This window comes from Callionymus lyra, chromosome 1 (assembly GCF_982586985.1).
Source record: "Callionymus lyra chromosome 1, fCalLyr1.hap1.1, whole genome shotgun sequence".
NCBI classification, from domain to species: Eukaryota; Metazoa; Chordata; class Actinopteri; order Syngnathiformes; family Callionymidae; genus Callionymus; species Callionymus lyra.
Genome location: NC_141818.1, coordinates 31,173,341 through 31,194,485, shown reverse-complemented (window position 1 = coordinate 31,194,485; position 21,145 = coordinate 31,173,341). Strand labels below are relative to the sequence as shown.

Here is a 21,145-nt window from a genome sequence, read left to right as displayed (position 1 = left end):
GCTGCTACATGCTAATGTTAGCTTCGCTCTTGATCACACAATGTTTAACAGATGAAGCACAGATGCTGATCAGAGGTCATTTTTTTGGAGGAATTCTATTGAAAATAAAGGTTTGTGCTTGTGTTACCTGGGACATCTGTGGTCGCAGGTTGATCTCTCTCAGGTTGACTGCTTGAGGCATCAGGTTGTTCAGTAATTGACACAGCAGAACACCATCTTTGAGGGCCTGTGCTAAATCACACACCTGAAGACACAAGCAACACATATGTAACACACCTGAACACACATGTAACACACAAGAACACACATGCAACACACCTGAACACACATGTAACACACCTGACCACACTTGACCAAACATGTAACACACTTGACCACACATGTAACACACTTGACCACACATGTAACACACTTGACCACACATCTAACACACTTGACCACACATGTAACACACCTGACCACACATCTAACACACTTGACCACACATGTAACACACCTGACCACACATCTAACACACTTGACCACACATGCTGGTCTCGAAAAGCGCTATATAAATAAATATTACTTACTTACTTACTTACTTACATGTAACACACCTGACCACACACGTAACACACTTTTACTATCCATGCGTTTGTGTCTTCTCGTTTAGACTATTCTAACAGTTTATTTTGGTGTCTTAACAAGAAGGAGCTGTCTCGACTGCAGTAAATACAAAACTCTGCAGCGAGAATTCTGAGCTGCTCTAGTAGAAGAACTCACATTTCCCCGATCCTTAAAACTCTTCACTGGCTGCCAGTTTCTTTCAGGATCAACTTTAAAATTCTGGTTCTTACTTTCAGAGCTATTCATGGTCAGACCTTCCATCAGTGATCTGATCCAGCCTTACACCCCAGCTCGGGCTTTGAGGTCTGTGTACCAGAATATACTGATGGTTCCTGAACACGGTTCCGGACCAGAGGAGAGAAATCCTTCCAGGCTGTTGTTCCTAAGCTTTGGAACGATCTTCCTCTCCCTCTGTGTTTGATGGATCTAATGACTCCTTCAAGAAACATCTTTACTTTACTTTCTTACACTTAAACACACCTGCTATACACCTGACCACACTTGTTACACACCTGGACACACATGTAACACACCTGGACACACATTTAATATACTTGAACCCAAATGTTACACACCTGAACACACATGTAACACACTTGACCACACGTGTAAAACACATATAACACACCTGAATATACATATAACACACTTGAACACACATACAACACACTTGAACTCTTGAACACACATCTAAACACACATATCACAAACCTGATCACACAACAAGTAACAAGTTACACACCAGAACACACACATGAGCATACACAGATGTCAGACACCAGGGTCACACACTTCAACATACAAAGGTCACATACCTGAACACACAAATCTTTCACAAGTCACACACTTATATGACACTTGAACAAACACACCATCATACATCAGATCCATATAGTATCTTGAATCTTTCCCTTGTGACTCAAGTCATGACCAGTAGCGTGTGAAAACTGTGTCCAGCAGTGTTGGTACGAGGACCGACCCTTGAGGAACACCGCCAATACGCCCAGAGCTTGTATATGTGGACAAGGACCTACCTGGGCATCTGGCCTGGTCACACGGTGGTTCTTGGGAAGAACTCGGCAGTCAATGAGCCACTGAGCACACTGGCGCCACAACTCCATCGTTGTTTCCCGCTGGCCAGAAAATAGGCAAGAAGAGCAACTGCCCAGTTACTTGACTCAGGAAATCGAGAAACAACTATTATATTTTTCCAAGAACTGAACACCAGCAGCTCTTTTGGACAACACAATTCATCATCTTACGGTTCTTCTTCCGTGCTTGTTGCTCTGCAGCGCTGCAACTTCCTTTTTCCTGATTTGCACACAGTCACACACACACACACACACACACACACACACACACACACACACACACACACAGCTGCTGCGGTTACGGTGAGTGTTGAGACGACTGAACATCAGACTCAGTGATGAGCAGGAAGCATGACATCTGCTGGAGGGTCATCAGGTGCGCCCCCTGGTGGTCTGAGAAGGGATCTGAAAACCACGTCCCTCCTTGCTCTGTTTATGTAACAGGCTCCGCTCCGAGTCTCTGATGACATAGCTCCTTACGCAGAAGTGTGATGGGAAAACCAGATCTTAAATCCATCTGGATATTCTGTCACAATCTCAACTCCTCAGATCTCATGACCTTGGCACAGGAGGGTCTGTTCTGGGGTGATAGGCCAGCAGGTGTCGCTGTAACGCTGGGAGCCTTCCCGCCGTGCCAGATCTGCTCTCTTGTACTTGTTTTGCTCCTCACATGCCGGGATCTGCTCTGACCTGTCGGCTCTCCGCCTCCTGGAAGGACCCAGGGATTCTTCTCTTCTGACTGGCTCCCAGGTCAGGGGTTTTGCACGCCGCAGAGCCGTCTGATTGGTCGGTGGAGGACCGGTTCCGAGGGAAGAGTGACTCCAAAGCGACAGCAGCGAGAAGAAGACGGTCCACATCTGCTGTGTGGCTCCTCTCAGCAGGTTGGTGTTACATTCCGGCTCCTGCTGCAGAGTCAACAGTCCAGCTCCTCCACTTCTGCTCTGCAGACATGAACAACCGTTCCATCGCCTGGTGGCTGCGACAGATCGGACTGAGCCAACACACCAAAACTCTGGAACGGGAATATTATGGACTTGAGGTGCGTCAAAGATTCTCAGCTCATCCTTGAGGGCCAACTCTTGACCTCCATCACTCCCTTTTAACCTTTATCTGACACTACATCCGCTGACTTTTTCATGTTCCCTCTCTTCTCTTTTCCATGTTCCCTCAACTCTCTCTTCACATTCCCTCATTTCTCTCCTTCATATTCCATCACTTCTTTCCTTGATGTCCCTTAACTTCTTCCCTTTTATTCCCTCACTTCTCTCTTGATGTTCCCTTACTTATTGTTCCCTCACTTATCCCATTCATGGTCCCTCACTGCTCTCTTCATGTCCCCTCATTTCTCTCCTTGATTTTCCCTCTCTTCTCTTCTTCACATTCCCTCTCTTCTCTCCTTTATATCCCTTCCCTTATTTCCTTTAAATGGTTCCCTTCCCCTAACTTATCCTTCACGTTACTTCATTTATCCTTTTCACGTTCCTGTACCCAATTTTCTCCTTTATCATTCTCACTTCCCTTATTCCTGATCCCTCACTTTTATCCTTCGTGTTATCCATTCATCGTCCGATTCTTCTTTTTCACATTTCTCCTTTCTTTACCTTATGTTCCCTCACTTCTCTTTGTCATGTTCCCTAACTACTCTTCTCCATCTTTACTCATTTATGTTTCCCTCACTTCTATCCTTCGCGTTATCCATTTATCTTCCCAGTCTTCTGTTACGCGTTTCTCCTTCCTTACCTCACTTTTCTTCTCCATGTTCCCTTACTTCTATCGCCTTTATGTTCCCTCATTGAAGTTCCATCACCTCTCACTTAATGTTCACTAGTGACACCAATAGCTCTGATTCTTCTCTCCAGGGTTTGTTGAACGTGACAGATGCAGAGTTGCAGGATGTCGGGATCCAGGAAGCATCTCACCGGGAGACCATTCTCACCCAGCTGACACGCCAGCGGGAGCTGCTGCAGCCGCATGAAGGTGATGCGTCTGTCAAAGAAATGTTGTAACGCTAATCACTGGAGTAGCGAACGCTTCTTAGATGCTAACTGCTGCGCTACACTGCTAACTGCCGGTTTGCTGATAAAGATGGTGACGATGTAGCTTGATGCACTCGCTTAAGCAGCCTTGACCATGATGGTGTTTCTCAAGGGTGTGTTTGTTACAGCTCCCGATTGGACGTCTGCTGCTCTTGACGAAGGTGAGCTGAAGTTCACTCAAGTCACTTTCCTTCTTCAACTGAGTGTTTGGTGGCGTCTGCAGGAGCAGGTCCTCCTAAGCGGAGGGTGAGCAGGAAGTTCTCATTGGGATCATCCATGGACCTGGTGAGCAAACACACAAGAGGCGTGTCCACAAACAGTCTTACAGACCGTTACCATGTTGACTACTCACGACGATCCTGTAGGACTCAGTTTTACACAGTCACATACCTGAGGGATCTCAATAACATTATGACCAGGGGCGGACACTGTGACTCCCTTATCTCTGTCCAACTCTGACGCCGGTCTCCCTGCAGGTGAAGGGAAAGAAGGATCTGTTCCGTCAGAGTGTTTTACCTCGTCTGCAGCGCACTGACAAGAAAAATCGCCTTTCTGCGTCCTGCTCACAACTCCGCCCGCTGGATGAAAACAAGACTGCAAGTCCGACATTTGGGGACCATGACAGTAACCACAGGTATGTGTATAAATATATATAGATATATATAGTGGAGCCCAAATGTATTCGTACACCCAGCAAATTTGCCCAAAAGTTACTTTTATTTAACCAGCAAGTTATTTTTGGTTTTTGACGGGAATGACACAGGCATCGCCCAAAAGATGAAAAGACCAAGAGGCATCATTACGGAAAAAACATATATTTCTAAGCTTTTATTTATACTTGAACAAAAAGTGGCATGTGCAAAATTGTTCATACCCTTCTCGATAATCAATAGAAAAGCCTTTGTTGGCTATTACAGCAATCAAACGCTTCCTATAATTTCTGACGATTTAATTTCTGACGATTTCCTAGATTATCTCTTTCGGGTTGGATGGTCTCCTGGCCCTGATCTTCATCTCCGTGCCACATATTCTTAATTGAGTTCAAGTCAGGACAGTGACTGGGCCACTGCAAAACGTTAATGTCTTTGTCTGCTGTTTACCCACGACTTTTGCTGTGTACTTTGGGTCGAGCTGAAATGTCCACAGGTGTTGTTGAGAATCTTCATGTACTGCTCTTTTTTCATTGTACCGCTCACTGTGATGAGGTTCCCAGCACCATGTTTGACAGTGGGGATGGTGTTCCTTAGGTTGAAGGCCTCTCCTTTTTTTTTTACGTGTCATGAAGGCTACATCATTGTGACCAAACGATTCCATTTTCATTTCGTCTGAAAATAAAACAGATGACGAGAAATGTTCTTCGTCCACATGAGCCTTTGCAAAGGCGGATCAGGCTTTTGTGGACCTTATCTGGAGAAGTTGTGTCCTCCTTGGTCTGCCTCGAGATGTTGCCACCAGCAGAGCTCAGCTTCCCCAGGATGGCCTTGGTGCTGATGCTTGTTCCTTTTCAACTCTCTCTCAATCCTCCTGGACAGCACAGGTGTCACTTTTGGCTTCCGTCCTTTCAACAGTGTGGAACGTCTTGTTCTTTTTTAACAATACTTTGCACTGTGGCTACTGAAACTTGAGAATATTTAAATACGGCCTTTTAGCCCTTTCCTGACTTTTGAGTAGCCACAGTACATGGGTGTAGGTCCTCAGAGAGCTCCTTTGTTTTAGCCATGGTTGTCTCCAAACAGAATGCAGAGAGATGCTGTTTTACACCTGTTTGGTTGCTTAAAACTACAGTTTCCACTGGATCTGCGTAGTTGAGCTTTAGAACAGCTTGTTCTGTTTGGAATGGTATAGAACGTTGGGTTTTACTGTAGACTGTGACACCAAAGGGTATGAATCAATTTGGACACGCCACTTTGTGTTCGAATGTAATTAAAAAAGCTGAGCTAATGATGCCTCTTACACCTGTGCTGTGTCTCAAATCGCATACTTCTCTTAGTATACCAGAAGTTAGTATGCATCAGGATAGTGAACATACTAACTAGTACGCTAATTCTCCACAGATAGTATGTCTCAAATCAAACACTGCTGCTACGCACTAACCAGAATTGAGGCAACAGCTTCTTCTTCTACTACTATTTAACGATGTTGCAACCAACTGTTGGAACGCTATCGACACCTGCTGGCAGCACGTTTTGCAAGTTTGGAAAAAGAAATAAAGAAAAATATGAGAACCGAAATATTCGCGAGATATTTAAGCTGGTATCAGCACCGAAGACGTGTCATCCTCCTACTGCTACTAAAAATGCACCTGTAAGTACATATAACGTAACTTCCGTTTAAAACGTCACTAAGATGGCAGCCGTTTAGGGTGGTTAGTGTCCATCGAACCATACTCAGTTTTGTTGGCGTTTTAGTACGACACTTTAGTGTGCATGGCGCACTAAATTTCGCATACTAAGAATTGAGAGAGACACAGCAATGGTCTTTTTATCTCTTGGGAGACAAGAGTGTCTTTTCCGATCCAAAAAATCAAACTTGCTGGTTTTAATAAAAATAACTCATTAAAATTTTCCTGGGGGTATGAATAATTTCAGGCTCCACTTTGTATAGTAAATGTCTGTGTGTGTGTGTGTGTGTGTGTGTGTGTGTGTGTGTGTGTGTGTGTGTGTGTGTGTGTGTGTGTGTGTGTGTGTGTGTGTGTGTGCATACAGTAAATGTGTGTGTATGTGTGTGTGTGTATCCAATCATTAACCAGCTCAGGTCATAAAGTCCATGTTGTTGAGGTAAACTTTTAATACAACGCTTGTGCAGAGAGTCAACAGTCAAGTGTCCAAGATGACCGTCACGACTTTTTAAGTCTTATTTTGACAAGGTGTGTCTACACCTGAGGCTCGCGCGCTAATTGGCTGCAACTGGTGTCGGGTCAGTGCGCGACTTCGAACCATGTCCGTCACCCAAACACTGTCCGAACCTGTCGGTGTGACAGCGTCAGCCGCCCCTCGCGGCCACAGGTGAGCGACTGCGTCGGTATCCGAGGAATGCGAGCAGACCGCGGAGAGGAGCTGCGGAGCCTCGGGGCGGAGGAGGCGGATCGGACTTGTGAGAACTCGCTAGGGGGGAGGAGGGGGAGAGAGGGGCGAGGCGGACAGGAGGGGAGTCAGAACCTCTCCAGCTGCGCCGAAAGCCTCCGTCGGATCGAGAGAAACATGTTCGTGGAAGAGTGAGCGAGCCGGACCGACAGGTAGGACTCGATATCTTCCTGCTAAGGTACGACCTCGTGGGTTGACGCGAGACTTGAGGACGTTCAACGACTTTCAAACTCCCGTGAAGCTTATCTCGTTTATGACGGTGACCTGGTTCCGGGTTTACCTGCAGCCATGACAGTAACGTTCCTCATTTTGGTTGCTTTGGTTAGTGGAGAAGTTTAGATGAAGGAGTTTCTCCAAAAGTTGTTCTTGAGGGTCAGCGCAGGTGACACCCGAACCAACGCCCATCAGCCGGAGCTGACGCCGGCGACTCACCTGCACGTCACCTGCGTTCACCCGCCACATGTCTGCCGTGTGACACACGGTCAACTTGAAACTAAACTATCAAAGTATTAACATATGACATTCTCATCATGTTAGACACGCATTACCTCAAACATACATGTTGTCACCAATGGATTTACATATTTGTATTGGGTAACACACAATAGTAACTCGGATGGAGATGACATTTATTTTATAACATTCAATGTTTGCCTGTAACAAACATTTGTTTTTCTTTATTGTAGGTTTCAATAATTAACATTAAAAATGTATTAAATATATTGTTATACATGGATACATGATGGCAAGTAGAATATCTCTAATATATAATATAAAATATCTAAATATCTAAAATAAAGTATACAATTTAAAATTCACTTTATATTATATTTGGTTTCCGAAGGGTATTTTAAATTTATTTTCTAAGCTGTGTGTCATAGGGTGCATGGCAGCAGCCGTTTTACTATCAAATAGAAAAAAACAACATTTGAATTGAAAAAAGTACGATTATAAATGTTTTAAAGATGTAGTTAAGAGGAAATGTCTGGATTATTAATTGATGAAAATATATGATTTAAAAAATACATTTTAACCGTTAATTCTGAGTTGAGCTTTGACTGTCCGGTTGTCGTAGAAACGGCCTGTCAAACAATGCATGTGGATTTTAATATTTAACTTAAAAGGAGCAGTTAAGTTAAAATCAATCAGGTTTGATTTATATAAAGTGGAGCTAGTCATGTGATCTGATCATCTCAAGAGACAGCCGCTGGTGTCTCATGAACCAAGTGTGGATCTGATTGGTCCAGCTGCCGTGCATGAACATGCACAACGTAGTCATTGCTGAGTGAAACATGTCAGACATCAGCAGGTCAGTATAGGTCGAAGGTCACCTGGTAGGAAGTAGGAAGCTGCAGCAGGAAGTGGCTCTTGAGTCAGTTCTTCCTGACAGACCTGTGCTCCATCCTGCCCTGGAAAACAAAGAAGCTTCATTCACTCTTTTTGTTCTGCAGCAAAAGGAGAAGCGTCGGTGTGTTCCTGAGCCAGATGAAGGTGAGTGACCGTCGCTCCTCCAGGGCAGAGCCGTGAGTGACTTGTGCTGCAGGTGTTTGGGGGTCGCAGAGAGATGGACTCGCTGAAGAAGGAGCTGGAGGAGGAACTGAAGATGAACACGGAGGACCCAAAGAGTCATGCGTGGTACCACGGGGCGCTGACCCGCGAGGTAGGCCTTCACCCCACAGCACCGTTGACACCCAAGTTGGTTCTCTCAAACTTATGTGTTGCACAGGCTGCAGAGTCTCAGCTGCAGCGCGATGGGGACTTCCTGGTCCGGGACTCTAGCTCCGCCCTGGGAGACTACGTTCTGAGCTGCTTCTGGAGGGATGAACCACTGCACTTCAAGATCATACGAGTCGTGCTGCGACCCAAACAGGTTTGACCCACAACCTCCTGAAGCTGACTCTGTTATTCAGATAGTGATGATGTGTGTGTGTGTGTGTGTGTGTTACAGGGTTACTCACGTGAACTGTTCCAGTTTGAGGAGGACCGCTTTGACAATGTTCCGGCTCTGATCCGTTTCTATGTGGGTGGGCGCAGACCCATCTCCAAGGCCAGCGGCGCCGTCATCTTCAGCCCGGTCACTCGGACTTTGCCGCTCCGAGTCATTGCCGAGCGACAGGAGTCGTGCGGCGGCGAGCACAAGCCTCAGTCGGGGCGCAGCAAGAGACTCAGCTTCGGTTCGGCTCACGCAGACGCCCTACAGCGGGTCAACCCTCTGCTCAGGTGAGACTGCGGGCGAGTTTTGGCGCCGTCAGAACCAGACCTCACACACTTGCCTTGTCAGCAGGAGCGGCAGTCAGCCTGCTGACATGGAGAACATCGGCCGCCGGCCCTCGCTGCAGTCAGCCCAGTCCGATAGCAACCTAAGAACACGTGAGACCATTACACATGCACTTGTCTGCAGTGGTCAGTGCCTGGTGGTCATTACAACCACTGGACTGCAGCGTCTCTCTCGATCATTTCTTCTCAAGTCATCTTTCATCTGTGACATCCCTTCCACCTCTAGGTGCTCCACCAAACACCCAGTCAGAAGCATCGGCGCCAGCGCCCATCTCACCTGTGTTCCGCACAGGAAGTGAACCTTTGCTGAGTCCAAGACCTCAACACACTCGCCCCGGCTTTCCAGGTAACACACGAACACAAGAGACACACTCATTGAGTACTGACATATTTCCACCTGCAGGTGGCGGTGTGACGTTACGAGGGTCAGACGGTCAGTTGCACCCTAAAGCGCCCCCCAAACCTCTGCGAGTCTCTGCTATGTTCCCCACGTATAACCCCTCTTCGGTCTATGACACGCTGGAGGTCCAGGTAACCCCCGAACCTGCTGGTCACTTGACGTGTTTGTTTTGTTAATGTTGTCGTCTGTCTTCAGGTGCCGGTGTCTCGCCGCAAGGGTCACGTGGACCGCCTGCGGGCCGAGGAGAAGTGGCAGAGTCGGGCACGACTGACGGAGACTTCGTTTGGTTTCCTGGAGGCTGAAAAGTTGAAACACGAAGACAAAGACTGGAGCTTCCAGAGGCCCCTGGTGAGTTCTGACTCGCCCCTCACTTCTCCGTGTCCCCCCTCACCTCCTGACCTCTCTCTCAGGTGGAGACTCGCTCGTGTTTCCAGTTGGACCAATTCCAATCCTCGCTGCTGCCGGACAACAACCGTCCTTTGGACCCTGCCGTCCTGCTGACACTCAAGGAGATCTTCAACCGCTCGGATGCTCACAGCACTGCTCTGCACATGCTCAGTGTGGACTGTCAGGTGAGATGTCCCCGATGTGTCACATGACTGGCAGCGGGACTCACCTGTCCTCCTCAGGTGGCTCGGATCGTGGGGGTGACGGAGGAGCAAAGGAAGATCATGGGAGTGGAGTCGGGCCTGGAGCTGGTCACTCTGCCGCACGGAGGCCAGCTCAGACAAGACCTGCTGGAGAGGTAAGTCACCTGGTCCGTTGACGACACGGCGAAACCTCAAAGTTCTCCTGAGACCAGAAGCTCTCTGTGTCGCAGGCATCACGTGATCTCTCTGGGCGTGGCTATAGACGTGCTGGGCTGCACCGGGACGGTCGAGCAGCGAGCGACAGTTCTACACAAACTCATCAGTCTGGCTCAAGCGCTGAAGGATCAAATCCACAACCTCTTCTCTTTCTCTGCGGTCATGAACGCTCTGGAGCTGCCGCAGGTACTCGCACATTAACCAACACACACACACGTTTGCTGAGGTTTCTACACGCGTGTGTGTGCAGATCACGCGGCTGGAGATGACGTGGCAAGCGCTGAGGAGGAAACACACCGAAAGCGCCGTGCTGTTCGAGAAGAAACTGAAGCCGTTCATGGCGTCACTGAATGAGGGCGACGGTGAGAAAACGGGAGTCTGTGTTTCACTCAGAACGTTGACCGGTTGACTTTCACATTTCAAATGTTGAGACGATACCAATAGAGCACCGCGATACTTGAGCTAACATTCAGCTAATCATGTGAGGCGCAGATGATCACGTGATGATGTGGAAGTTGTATTTTCTGGTGGAACTTTCATACCAACCTTTAAATACTACAAATTAAGAAAATATTTAAGTTGTAAAAAATATTTTAGTTATTAAATTTCAATTCAAAAGTTATTTTGAATATTGCACTTTTTTTTATCCAATTATTAGAAACAACAGAAACAAATTCAACTTTTCAATATTTAAATGATTAAATTCAATTTTTAACTAAAAACGAAATCAGCATTTCAATACCTGAACTTAAACCGGGTCGCCGGTGTCTTTTGGTTCAGATTCCGTGGTCGAGGGTCCACTGGCAGTTCCTCACTTGGTCCCCCTGCTGATGGCGATGGAGGGCGAGGACCCACTGGAGAACAGTGATCACGGCTGTGAGGTTCTGTATGACGTCCTTCAATCGGCCCGCAGCGCCGCCCTGCACGCACAGGACTACCAGAAACATGCACACCACTTGCTCTCCGGTACTGTAGCGCGGTACCACTTGTCTCTAGTGTTCGTGAAGCGCTCATAAAGGTTTTGATCCACAGGAGGCTGGCAGCCGGTCCCGGAGCTTCTGGAGGCGTTCAGGACGGAGTTTGCTTTGCGTCTGCTGTGGGGTCAGTCGGGCGCAGAGGCCGACAGGACAGAGCGGTACCAGAAGTTTGACAAAATTCTGTCCGTCCTCTCTGATAAACTGGAGCCTGTGACGTCAGAACTAGAGGAGCCAGACACCTGAAACGGGTCAGAACCAGACGTTTGCTCAGCCACTCTGCACGCCATTGCGTTGATGGATCAGAACCGACCAGGGCTGGGAAGCATTCCGGTTCCGAGATGGACAAACTTTGACACAAACTGCTGCGTGGAACTTTTATTTGTTATTGCTATGAACGTTGTTGTTTATAAAGTGAGAAATACAAACATGTTTAGGTTTCTTTACATTCCAACAAAAAGAAGAAAGTGAGGCAGGTCATGTGACCGGGAGCTCTTAGAGAGAGGAGTGACATTAAAACACGGTTTATCGAAGGCAACAGCTCGAGTTTCTGGGATCTGAGATATTCGAGCACAACTGAAGGCAACACTTTTGTGAGCGACTCCACATTGTGAGTGGACGGAGACTTGCTCTTGTGTGTTCTGGAGGTTCGGCTGTATGTGGACGGGCAGCAGATCTACTCCAAGCCACGTCCAGATGACAAAGCTCCTCTCACCTCAGCTAGGGGAACCAGAGAGGCCTAGTGTCGTTTTTCTGAGAACCACGGCCTCTGACTGAGTGTTGGAGCGACCTCATGTTAAAGTAGGTGAGAGAATAAATGTTTCAACAAAGGTCTGAGCTCCGGTCGCCACGACGATGACAGATTAACAGTGCAGCTAAAAGTTAAAAAAAATTATGTAAAGAAAAACCCTCCAGAGGTCAGTGGTTCGATTCCAGTTCACAGCAGTGGTAAGCTGAAGGCCCAGGAGGTCAAAATTCACATTCACTAAGAGTGACCTTCAGGGGCCGACCTTGACGTAGGACGACGGGATGTAACCTTCTTCCCCGTTCGCCCTGAGCACCCTCATCCAGCCGTCCCCCTTGTCCTCCTCCATGATGCTGAGCTGCTCGCCGTCCGTGATCGTGATGGTTCCCTCGCTGTTCCCTGAACACAGATGCTGGTCAGCAGTGACGAGTCACGGCTGGACCACAGACGCGTGCGACTGGACTCACCCTCGAAGGTGTAGAGCGCCGTGCACTGACCGATGGGCGTTTCAACGTCGTCAAACTCGTCGTCAAACTCTGTGTAGATGTTAGTCGGACCGCCCGAGTCACTGACGGGAGAGGGAGGTCAGGATCGGACTCTGACTCGAAACACTGTCGACACTCACTGTTTTATGTTGTTGTTGTTGATGTTTGACGAGTCTTCTCCGCCCACAGCTTCTGATAACCACGTCTGGGGACACACACACAGTGAGCTTGCTTGCCTGTGTGTGTATGTGTGTGAGAATGTGTACCTCATATTTGGTCAGCTCCCCTCGAAGGCGTCCGATGTTCTGTGTGGTCTCACTGATCTGAGGCTCCAGACTCGTCGGGTCACCGAGCTGAGGGTTCTGCTGGTACACACCCTTCATCTTCTCCAGAGCATCACTGACACACACACACATACATAGAAAAGTGAGATTGTGTGTAACCCTGATAGTGTTTAGTGGTTGTCGAGTCTTCACCTCTCGTCCAGAGCTTTCTGCAGATCTCGGGAAATGTCGTCGATCTTGGCCTGCAGCTTCTTCTTCCTCTGCTCCGGGGGAAGGTGAGAGAAGTCTTCTGCGGGAGGCGGCTACACAAACATGCATAATGATGTCACTACATTTGAATCAGTTTAGAACTTTAGACCCTTCATTTTTTCACATGGACGAGTGATCAACACAGTGAGGAAGAGATGGATCAAAGTCACCGGGGAGAACAAAGAAGTGAGTGATTCTGTGGAGAACTTGATCTGTTGCCTGAGACGAGAATCATTTGTGGTTCCATCGAGAACAGAAGTCGATTAGTCAGTTCACCCAGAATTTATGTCAACTGTGAATGTGGAGCGGCGTTCATGCTAACAAGTGTTACTAGCACTAGCATCAACAGTGTTGCTAGCAGCTAACTACAAAAGTAGAGCTGCTGGAAGCTAATGAAGACAGTATGGCTGGAAACTAATGACGGTATAGCTGGAAGCTAATAATGGTATAGCTGGAAGCTAATAACAACAGTATGGCTGGAAGCTAATAACGGTATAGCTAGAAGCTAATAACAGTATGGCTGGAAGCTAATAACAGTATAGCTGGAAGCTAATAACAACAGTATGGCTGGGAGCTAATGACGGTATGGCTGAGAGCTAATAATGGTATAGCTGGAAGCTAATAAAATTTGGGCTGGAAGCTAATAACAGTATAGCTGGGAGATAATAACGGTATGGCTGGGAGCTAATAAAGGTATAGCTGGGAGTTATTAACGGTATAGCTGGGCGCTAATAGCGGTATAGCTGGGAGATAACAGTATGACTGGAAGCTAATAACAGTATAGCTGAAAGCTAATAACAACAGTATAATTCGAAGCTAAAAACAGTATGGCTGGGAGCTAATAACGGTATAGCTGGGAGCTAATAACGGTATAGCTGGGAGCTAATAACGGTATGGCTGGAAGCTAATAACGGTATAGCTGGGAGCTAATAACAGTATGGCTGGAAGCTAATAACAACAGTATAGCTGGAATCTAATAACGGTATAGGTTGCATCTAATAACTTTCTTCGGCTTCTTAGAGCTATTCGGTTTAAGAGCTCTGCACTATGATCTGGAGCTTGTAATCCATGCGTTTGTGTCTTCTCGCCTGGACTATTGCAACAGTTTGTTTTCATGCCTTAACAAGAAGGAGCTGCCTCAACTGCAGTTGATTCAAAACTCTGCAGCGAGAATTCTGACCTGCTCAAGTAGAAGAACTCGCATTTCTACGATCCTTAAATCTCTTCACTGGCTTCCAGTTTCTTTCAGGATCAACTGTAAAATTCTGGTTCTTACTTTCAGAGCTATTCATGGTCAGACCTTCCATCAGTGATCTGATCCAGCCTTACACCCCAGCTCGGGCTCTGAGGTCTGTGGATCAGAATCTACTGATGGTTCCTGAACACGGTTCAGGACCAGAGGAGAGAAATCCTTCCAGGCTGTTGCTTCTAAGCTTTGGAACAATCTTCTTCTCCCTCTGTGTTTGATGATCTACTGACTCCTTCAAGAAACATCTTAAGACGTTTTTATTTATTCAGGCTTTTCCTTGATTTTCTGGAACTCCTGTTGTGTTATCAGTTTTATCTTGCCCTTTAAATGATATACTTTATTGAATATTGATTCCTGATGTTCCTAACCACGATTTTGCTGATGACATCCAGCTCTACTGCTCTTTTGATCCAACTGAGCCCCAGAGGCTGAACAGTTTAGTCAATTGTTTGCTGGAAATCAAACAATGGCTGAGTGAAAACACTTTTCAGCTAAATGTGGACAAAACTGACCTTTTAAGTATTTATTTTATTGGGTATTTTTTGATTGTTTAAGCGCTTTGTGACCCTGGTCTGGAAAAGCGCTATACAAAGAACAATTACTTACTTACTATGGGAATACAAGGTATTCAAGATATGCTAAATTGAAATGGGCAGTATCCTCTATCTGAGACAAAACTTCTACATGTGTAGGAAGGTCACAAAATAATAGGTCAGACTAACAAGAGAGTGTCTCTGTCAAAACCATCAGTGACCTTCACAAGAGACGCCCCCTAGCGTTTGAAAGGAAAACTCCACACACACATTTACATGAGGGTTCTGGGTGAAGTTTCTCTGTGCACACGTCAGGCCTTCATTTTAATCCCACACCGGATTACAGACATGTTAGATTAATGATTTAAATGTTACCATGTTTTTCTCAGCGTGTGACGTCTGGGAGGAGACAAACGAGAGGGCATGAGACACACACAAATACAAACCTGTACCTGAACGCACACACTGACACGCTTGTGTACTGACATGAATATTAGGGTTCACAGAAAGGTATCTTCTTGACAAAGTCATGCTTCTGAGTCCAGGGAGAGGGGAGGGAGGGAGGGATATTGAGGGGGTTGGCTTGGAGGGAGGGTGTGGGGGCGGGAGGGACTCGGAGGAAGGAAAGGAAGCAGAAGGAAGTTGACGTCAGGAGAGAAGTGGACAACAAGAACAAGGTAAAGTGAAGCTGTTGAGTTGCAGCAGAAGAGGGTAAACAAGTCTGGGCTGGAATGGCCCACTGCCCCAGGCGTGGTTTTGTTGACTTCTAGGGTCTAATATACCAATGTGATCTGTCTGCTGGTCTCATGGCGAGAGAACCTTCTTTGGTCGGGTCTTTACAGATCTGCCAAGTCGTACTCACCTTATGTCTCTTGGTGAACGGCCAGAGCTTGGCGCGCACTTTAGGGGGGTGCAGGCTGGAGTCCGAAGTTGCCGGTTTGATTCCCTGCATGTAGTCCTCAAACTCCACGTCACCTGGCCGCTCGAAACCGGACTTGTGCTGCTCGATGAGAAGAACTGAGTCCTGTAGGTGACACGGAAAAAAGAGTCATAAGCGGTCCCGTGATCAGAGAGCAACGTTCCTTGATCCGGACCTGCTTCTCGTTAATCCTCTCTCCCGCAACTTGTATTTCGTCCAGACACTTGGAGATGATGGGCATCACGTCCTTCTCAAGGTGAGAGAACTGACAGTAGCCGTCCGCCAGGCGGCGAATCCTGCGCTCATCCATGTCCTGCAGCTTCTACATGCACAGACCACACCCACCTCAGCGCTGTCTGGAGCCACATCATCATCATCATCATCACACTCACGTTGAAGATCTGAGGGATGTCTGTGTAGTAGAAGAACTTCTGCTCTTTGTTGTATCTCTGCAGCTGAGCGGCGTACTCGCTCTTACACTCCTCGGCGGCATGAGTGCGAGCGCTCGACTGCTGCTTGGCCTGAAGACCCAGACGAGACACGCGTGAGAAGACGAAAAAGAGGAAGAGAGAAGAAAACTTGTGTTTACTTTGTCCACATCTATCCGTGTTGCGTTGAGGTCCTGTTCGATTTTTTCCGCGTGTTGAGCTGCCTTTTCCGCTTCTGACCATTCTTTAGCAAAACGCTTCTTAGCCTGGAACAAAATAACTCCTCAGTGTCATCAATTCTCCCTTCACACACTCATCCGAGTCTCTCATGGATGACACTCACACTCTCCAGGTGCTTGAAGCTGCTCTCTAGGTTCTGCTGAGACTTCTTGGTGTCGGCGAGGTGCTGCAGGAAACAAAGATTCAGGACTCAGAAGCGGAGACAGGTCGCCGTCCTCACCGTCTTCCTCTCCTGCTTCAGGTCCTGCAGGTACTTGGACAGCTCCGCGCAGATGCCTGTCATCATGTTCTCGGCGATCAGCTCTCTCTGGCCGGCGTAGTCGTTCAGCTCGTTGAGGACCTTCTGGAAAGCTTCATGGTTGCTGAACCTGAGCAGAGATCGATAGAAGATTGACCTGCTAGGTCCTGCACCTCTGAGCCTCCTTCCCTCACCTGCAGTCCTGCTCCTCCTTACCACCACGTTTAAAGAACTTCTTGGTGAGACTCCTGCAGACAAACGCAAGAGTTACGAGGCCGTCGACGGCTCACCTGCTGCTGCTCACCTCAGCTGTTTGGCGTAACTCTGTTCAATTTCCGAACGCTCCTTCACGAACTTGATGTAACGCTCCACCAGGTCCAGACCCGACTGTGTGTGCTTGTCGATGACATCATGTTGGTCCTGAAAGACCAAGAGAAGGTCGTATCAACGGGCCTCGCACTCAAGAAATATACTTAAACATCGTAAGAACATCCCTCTGATGAGACACTCGACATGGATCTCTTTGGACTAAAAAAATGTGGAGGAACATCTGTTTCTTCTCTACATCAGAACTTGAATTCTTAAAGGTTGTTGTCTGCAGTGATTTTTGTGTCCACAAAATAAGAACATTCCTGCTTAAAACCTGTTGGACCAGAACCAGCACTCGCAGGCATTAACTCCACCTTCAGTTGTGAGTCACACAAGGGGGTCCTGAGGGGTTTGGGGGGGTCGGTGCGGTGGGGGAGGGATTTGGAGGAGTGGCAGAGGCCTGATGGGAACACGCCGGTTGTCGTGGAGATGACTGAGACGTCTCTGAACAAATGACCCAAACGTTCCAGAGATTTAAACCAGGAAGTAAAAGTTTAGAAGATTATGGATCATTGTGAGATTATCTGCTGCTCATTAAAGTGTGTGATCGTGTGTGTGTATAAGAGAGAATGTTTGTGTGAGTGATTATGTTTGTAAGTGTGTGAATGTATTTCTGTGTGTGTGCATTCTCAGGAATGAGATAATGGTTAGCACACAGAGAACCTCCGCCCAGTGACGTCTCAGGGCCTCGCTAAGACCAGGAACCGGTCCAACTTGTCCCTCACTGAGGCCAGCCTGGCTGATCCCAGGTTCAGGTCTATATCAGATCATGTACTGGATTTGGTTGCAATTGTTACCAGAGTGGACCTTAATGGGCCTTTTAATTGTGGAGGAGCAACAGTTGCTGGAAAACAACAGTAGTTGCTGCATGTTAACAACTAGACATCAGCAACATTCTCTAAAGGTCAACAACAGTTGATAGAATCAAACAATATATGATACATTTCAGAAACCACAGTCTCTATCCTTCTACTATACTACTACTACTATATATATACTATACTATATATACTGAAACGTCACAACTGCAGCCGCTAGACCACATGACATCAACAGCAGTCGTTGCATTCCATGATTACAGGTCAACAATGGCAAATGTAACTACATGTCAACAACAACTATATGCCAATACAACAGTAATTACATGTTGACAACAACAGCTATATGCCAATAAAACAGTAATTAAATGTTGACAACAACAGCTATATGTCAATAAAACAGTAATTACATGTTGACGACAATAACTAAATGCCAATACCAACTGTAATTACATGTTGACAACAATAACTAAATGCCAATACCAACTGTAATTACATGTTGACAACATTAACTATATGCCAATACCAACTGTAATTACATGTTGACAACAACAACTATATGCCAATACGAACTGTAATTACATGTTGACAACAATAACTATATGCCAATACCAACAGTTATTACATGTTAACAACAACAGCAACTATATGCCAATACCAACTGTAATTACATGTTGACAACATCAATAACTATATGCTAATACCAACAGTTATTACATGTTAACAACAACAACAACAACTATATGCCAATACCAACAGTAATTTTCATGTTGACAATAACTGTGTGCCAATACCAACAGTAATTTCATGTTGACAACAACAACAACTATATGCCAATACCAACAGTAATTACACGTCGACAACAACAACAACTATAAGCCAATACCAACTGTAATTACATGTCGACAACAAAAAATATATGCCATTACCAACAGTAATTACATGTCGACAACAACAACCATGTGCCAATACAAACAGTAATTTCATGTTGACAACAACAATAACTATATTTCAATACCAACAGTAATTACATGTTGACATAAACAACTATGTGCCAATACCAACAGTAATTACATGTTGACAACAACAACAACTATATGCCAATACCAACAGTGATTACACGTCAACAACAACAACAACAACAACTATATGCCAATACCAACAGTAATTACACGTCGACAACAACAACAACAACAACTATATGTCAATACCAACTGTAATTACATGTCGACAACAAAAAATATATGCCATTACCAACAGTAATTACATGTCGACAACAACAACCATGTGCCAATACAAACATTAATTACATGTCGACAACAACAACTATATGCCAGTACCAACTTTCATTACATGCCAACTTCAACAATGACTGTATCTCTATAACAGCAGTGATTACATGTCGACAACAACAACTTTATGCCAATACAAACAGTAATTATATTTTGACAACAACAACAACTATATTACACAAACAGTAATTACATGTTAACAACAACAACAACCATATGCCAATACCAACAGTAATTACATGTCGACAACAACAACTTTATGCCAATACAAAAAGTAATTACATTTCAACAACAACAACTATATGCCAATACCAACTGTCATTACATGTTAACAACAACAACTATATGCCAATACCAACTGTCATTACATGTCGATAACAACAACTATATGCCAATACCAACTGTCATTACATGTCGATAACAACAACTATATGCCAATACCAACAGTTATTACACGTTAACAACAACAGCAACTACGTATATGCCAATACCAACAGTAATTACATGATGACAACAACAGCAACTATATGCCAATACTAACAGTAATTACATGTTAACAACAACAGCAACTATATGCCAATACTAACAGTAAATACACGTTAACAACAACAGCAACTATATGCCAATATTAACAGTTAATACACGTTAACAACAACAGCAACTACGTATATATGCTAATACCAACAGTAATTACATGATGACAACAACAGCAACTATATGCCAATACTAACAGTAATTACATGTTAACAACAACAGCAACTATATGGCAATACTAACAGTTATTACATGTTAACAACAACAGCAACTATATGCCAATACTAACAGTAAATACATGTTAACAACAACTATATGCCAATACCAATAGTAATCACATGTTAACAACAACAGCAACTTTATGCCAATACCAACAGTTATTACATGTTGACAACAACAACAACACAATCACTTTATGTCAACAACAACAACATCAGTTACTGCTCAATTTCTTCGATCTCCAGATGATCAATCTCATCTCACCTGTTCCCACTGATGTGAAAACTCATTGAGGAACAGTGTCTCTCACAGAGATCTTTGGACAACTGTGTTTTTTATGATTCAGACTGACTTAAAGATACTGCACTCCAGACGCCATTTTTGTTTTGCTGCAGGAGTGTCTCAGATAACACTTGTGGTAACAACTCAGATAATTTCGATAGATAAACTACATCAGGTTCAATAAGAGTTTCTGCTCTTTACAATCTACAAGTCATAAAAAAAGAAAAAAAATAGCTCTGAACTGAAGAAAAGCGACAACTTCCTGCCATAAACCTAATCTCAGTTTGTGGAAAACATGGAGGAAACTCTCTCTCTCTCACACACACACACACACACACACATACACACGCACGAATGAACACACACTCAGGTATTCGGTCGGCAGCAGTTGCGAAATCTCACCGCAGCTTCAAACTTCACTTGTTTTGGATGCTTTAACCCAGATAAAAATATCAGATCTGAGATTGAGAAGTAAGATGACAAGTGGGCATGTTTGGTTTTTTATCGGGAAGTGTCAGCTGTCAACTCACCCACAGGTCCGTGCCCCAGTCCATGATGTCCAGGAGGAGTGGAGGAGAAGTTTCCGCGGAGGAGAAGGAGTCCCGGGTGAAGGACAGGAGGAGGAGGAGATCGGAGGAAATGTCGGGCGGAAGTCTGCTCCTTCAGTTTCTCTGAGAAAAATTCTCTGGCTTTTCCTGAAACACGCTTGGAGAGGGGCGGGGCTAGGTGTGAGGAGGCGGTGACATTTTAGAGGGGCGGAGCTTGTCCACACCTCCCGCCAGACTTTCTACAAGCGCGAGAAACTTTATTATTATTTACCGTCGTTGTTTTAAGATTCACCCTGAACACTTGCTTGTTATATAATGCCAACGGACGTATTTCATATGGTAAATAAATAAAATAAATAAGGTGTAATAAATTACAAGAGTGAAGTTTGAACTTAAATACAATTAAAAATCTGTTTGCAACGACAGACAAATAAATGAAA

At 45.5% G+C, this 21,145-nt stretch overlaps 3 protein-coding genes across 4 annotated transcripts in view; 1 reads left to right on the top strand and 2 right to left on the bottom strand.

Moving 5' to 3' along the window:
• Positions 1–1,913, bottom strand: part of vav1 (vav guanine nucleotide exchange factor 1) — a 19,098-nt gene extending 17,185 nt beyond the window's left edge. Inside the window, exons 1-3 of one of the 2 annotated variants that reach the window (XM_087801411.1) lie at positions 1,869–1,913; positions 1,641–1,739; positions 128–244 (exon numbers count right to left, since the gene is read on the bottom strand). In XM_087801411.1, the coding sequence (XP_087657537.1) occupies positions 128–244; positions 1,641–1,727 (204 nt within the window). In that variant the 5' untranslated portion in view covers positions 1,728–1,739; positions 1,869–1,913. The other variant, XM_087801419.1, reaches the window with a different exon arrangement.
• A 701-nt stretch (positions 1,914–2,614) lies between these two features.
• On the top strand, positions 2,615–11,520 carry sh2d3a (SH2 domain containing 3A). Its single transcript, XM_087801485.1, has 19 exons — positions 2,615–2,736; positions 3,557–3,674; positions 3,862–3,894; positions 3,957–4,018; positions 4,210–4,367; positions 8,268–8,307; positions 8,360–8,476; positions 8,543–8,686; positions 8,765–9,036; positions 9,101–9,186; positions 9,320–9,439; positions 9,497–9,624; positions 9,689–9,841; positions 9,904–10,065; positions 10,123–10,238; positions 10,314–10,485; positions 10,550–10,661; positions 11,080–11,265; positions 11,332–11,520. The coding sequence occupies exons 1-19, from the start codon at positions 2,647–2,649 to the stop codon at positions 11,517–11,519; spliced, it is 2,457 nt and encodes an 818-aa protein (XP_087657611.1). The 5' UTR covers positions 2,615–2,646; the 3' UTR covers position 11,520.
• A 116-nt stretch (positions 11,521–11,636) lies between these two features.
• trip10b (thyroid hormone receptor interactor 10b) lies at positions 11,637–20,847 on the bottom strand. The gene is made up of 15 exons (XM_087801440.1): positions 20,688–20,847; positions 16,948–17,063; positions 16,838–16,891; positions 16,626–16,773; positions 16,509–16,571; positions 16,327–16,431; positions 16,130–16,258; positions 15,913–16,059; positions 15,681–15,842; positions 15,194–15,217; positions 12,980–13,089; positions 12,770–12,902; positions 12,644–12,708; positions 12,486–12,586; positions 11,637–12,417 (listed from the first exon to the last, which is right to left on the bottom strand). The coding sequence occupies exons 1-15, from the start codon at positions 20,709–20,711 to the stop codon at positions 12,272–12,274; spliced, it is 1,527 nt and encodes a 508-aa protein (XP_087657566.1). The 5' UTR covers positions 20,712–20,847; the 3' UTR covers positions 11,637–12,271.
• Positions 20,848–21,145: the final 298 nt, after the last annotated feature.

Coding starts and splice junctions, on each gene's coding strand:
- trip10b (XM_087801440.1), bottom strand. CDS start 20,711: ATGGACTGGGGCACGGACCTGTGG. Junction 12,903..12,979: donor CAGAAAGCTCTGGACGAGAG/GTGAAGACTCGA, acceptor TGTGTGTGTCAG/TGATGCTCTGGAGAAGATGA. Junction 12,418..12,485: donor GGCGCTCTACACCTTCGAGG/GTGAGTCCAGTC, acceptor ATCTGTGTTCAG/GGAACAGCGAGGGAACCATC.
- sh2d3a (XM_087801485.1), top strand. CDS start 2,647: ATGAACAACCGTTCCATCGCCTGGTGGCTGCGACAGATCGGACTGAGC. Junction 10,066..10,122: donor TGCTCAGTGTGGACTGTCAG/GTGAGATGTCCC, acceptor TGTCCTCCTCAG/GTGGCTCGGATCGTGGGGGT. Junction 11,266..11,331: donor TGCACACCACTTGCTCTCCG/GTACTGTAGCGC, acceptor TTTGATCCACAG/GAGGCTGGCAGCCGGTCCCG.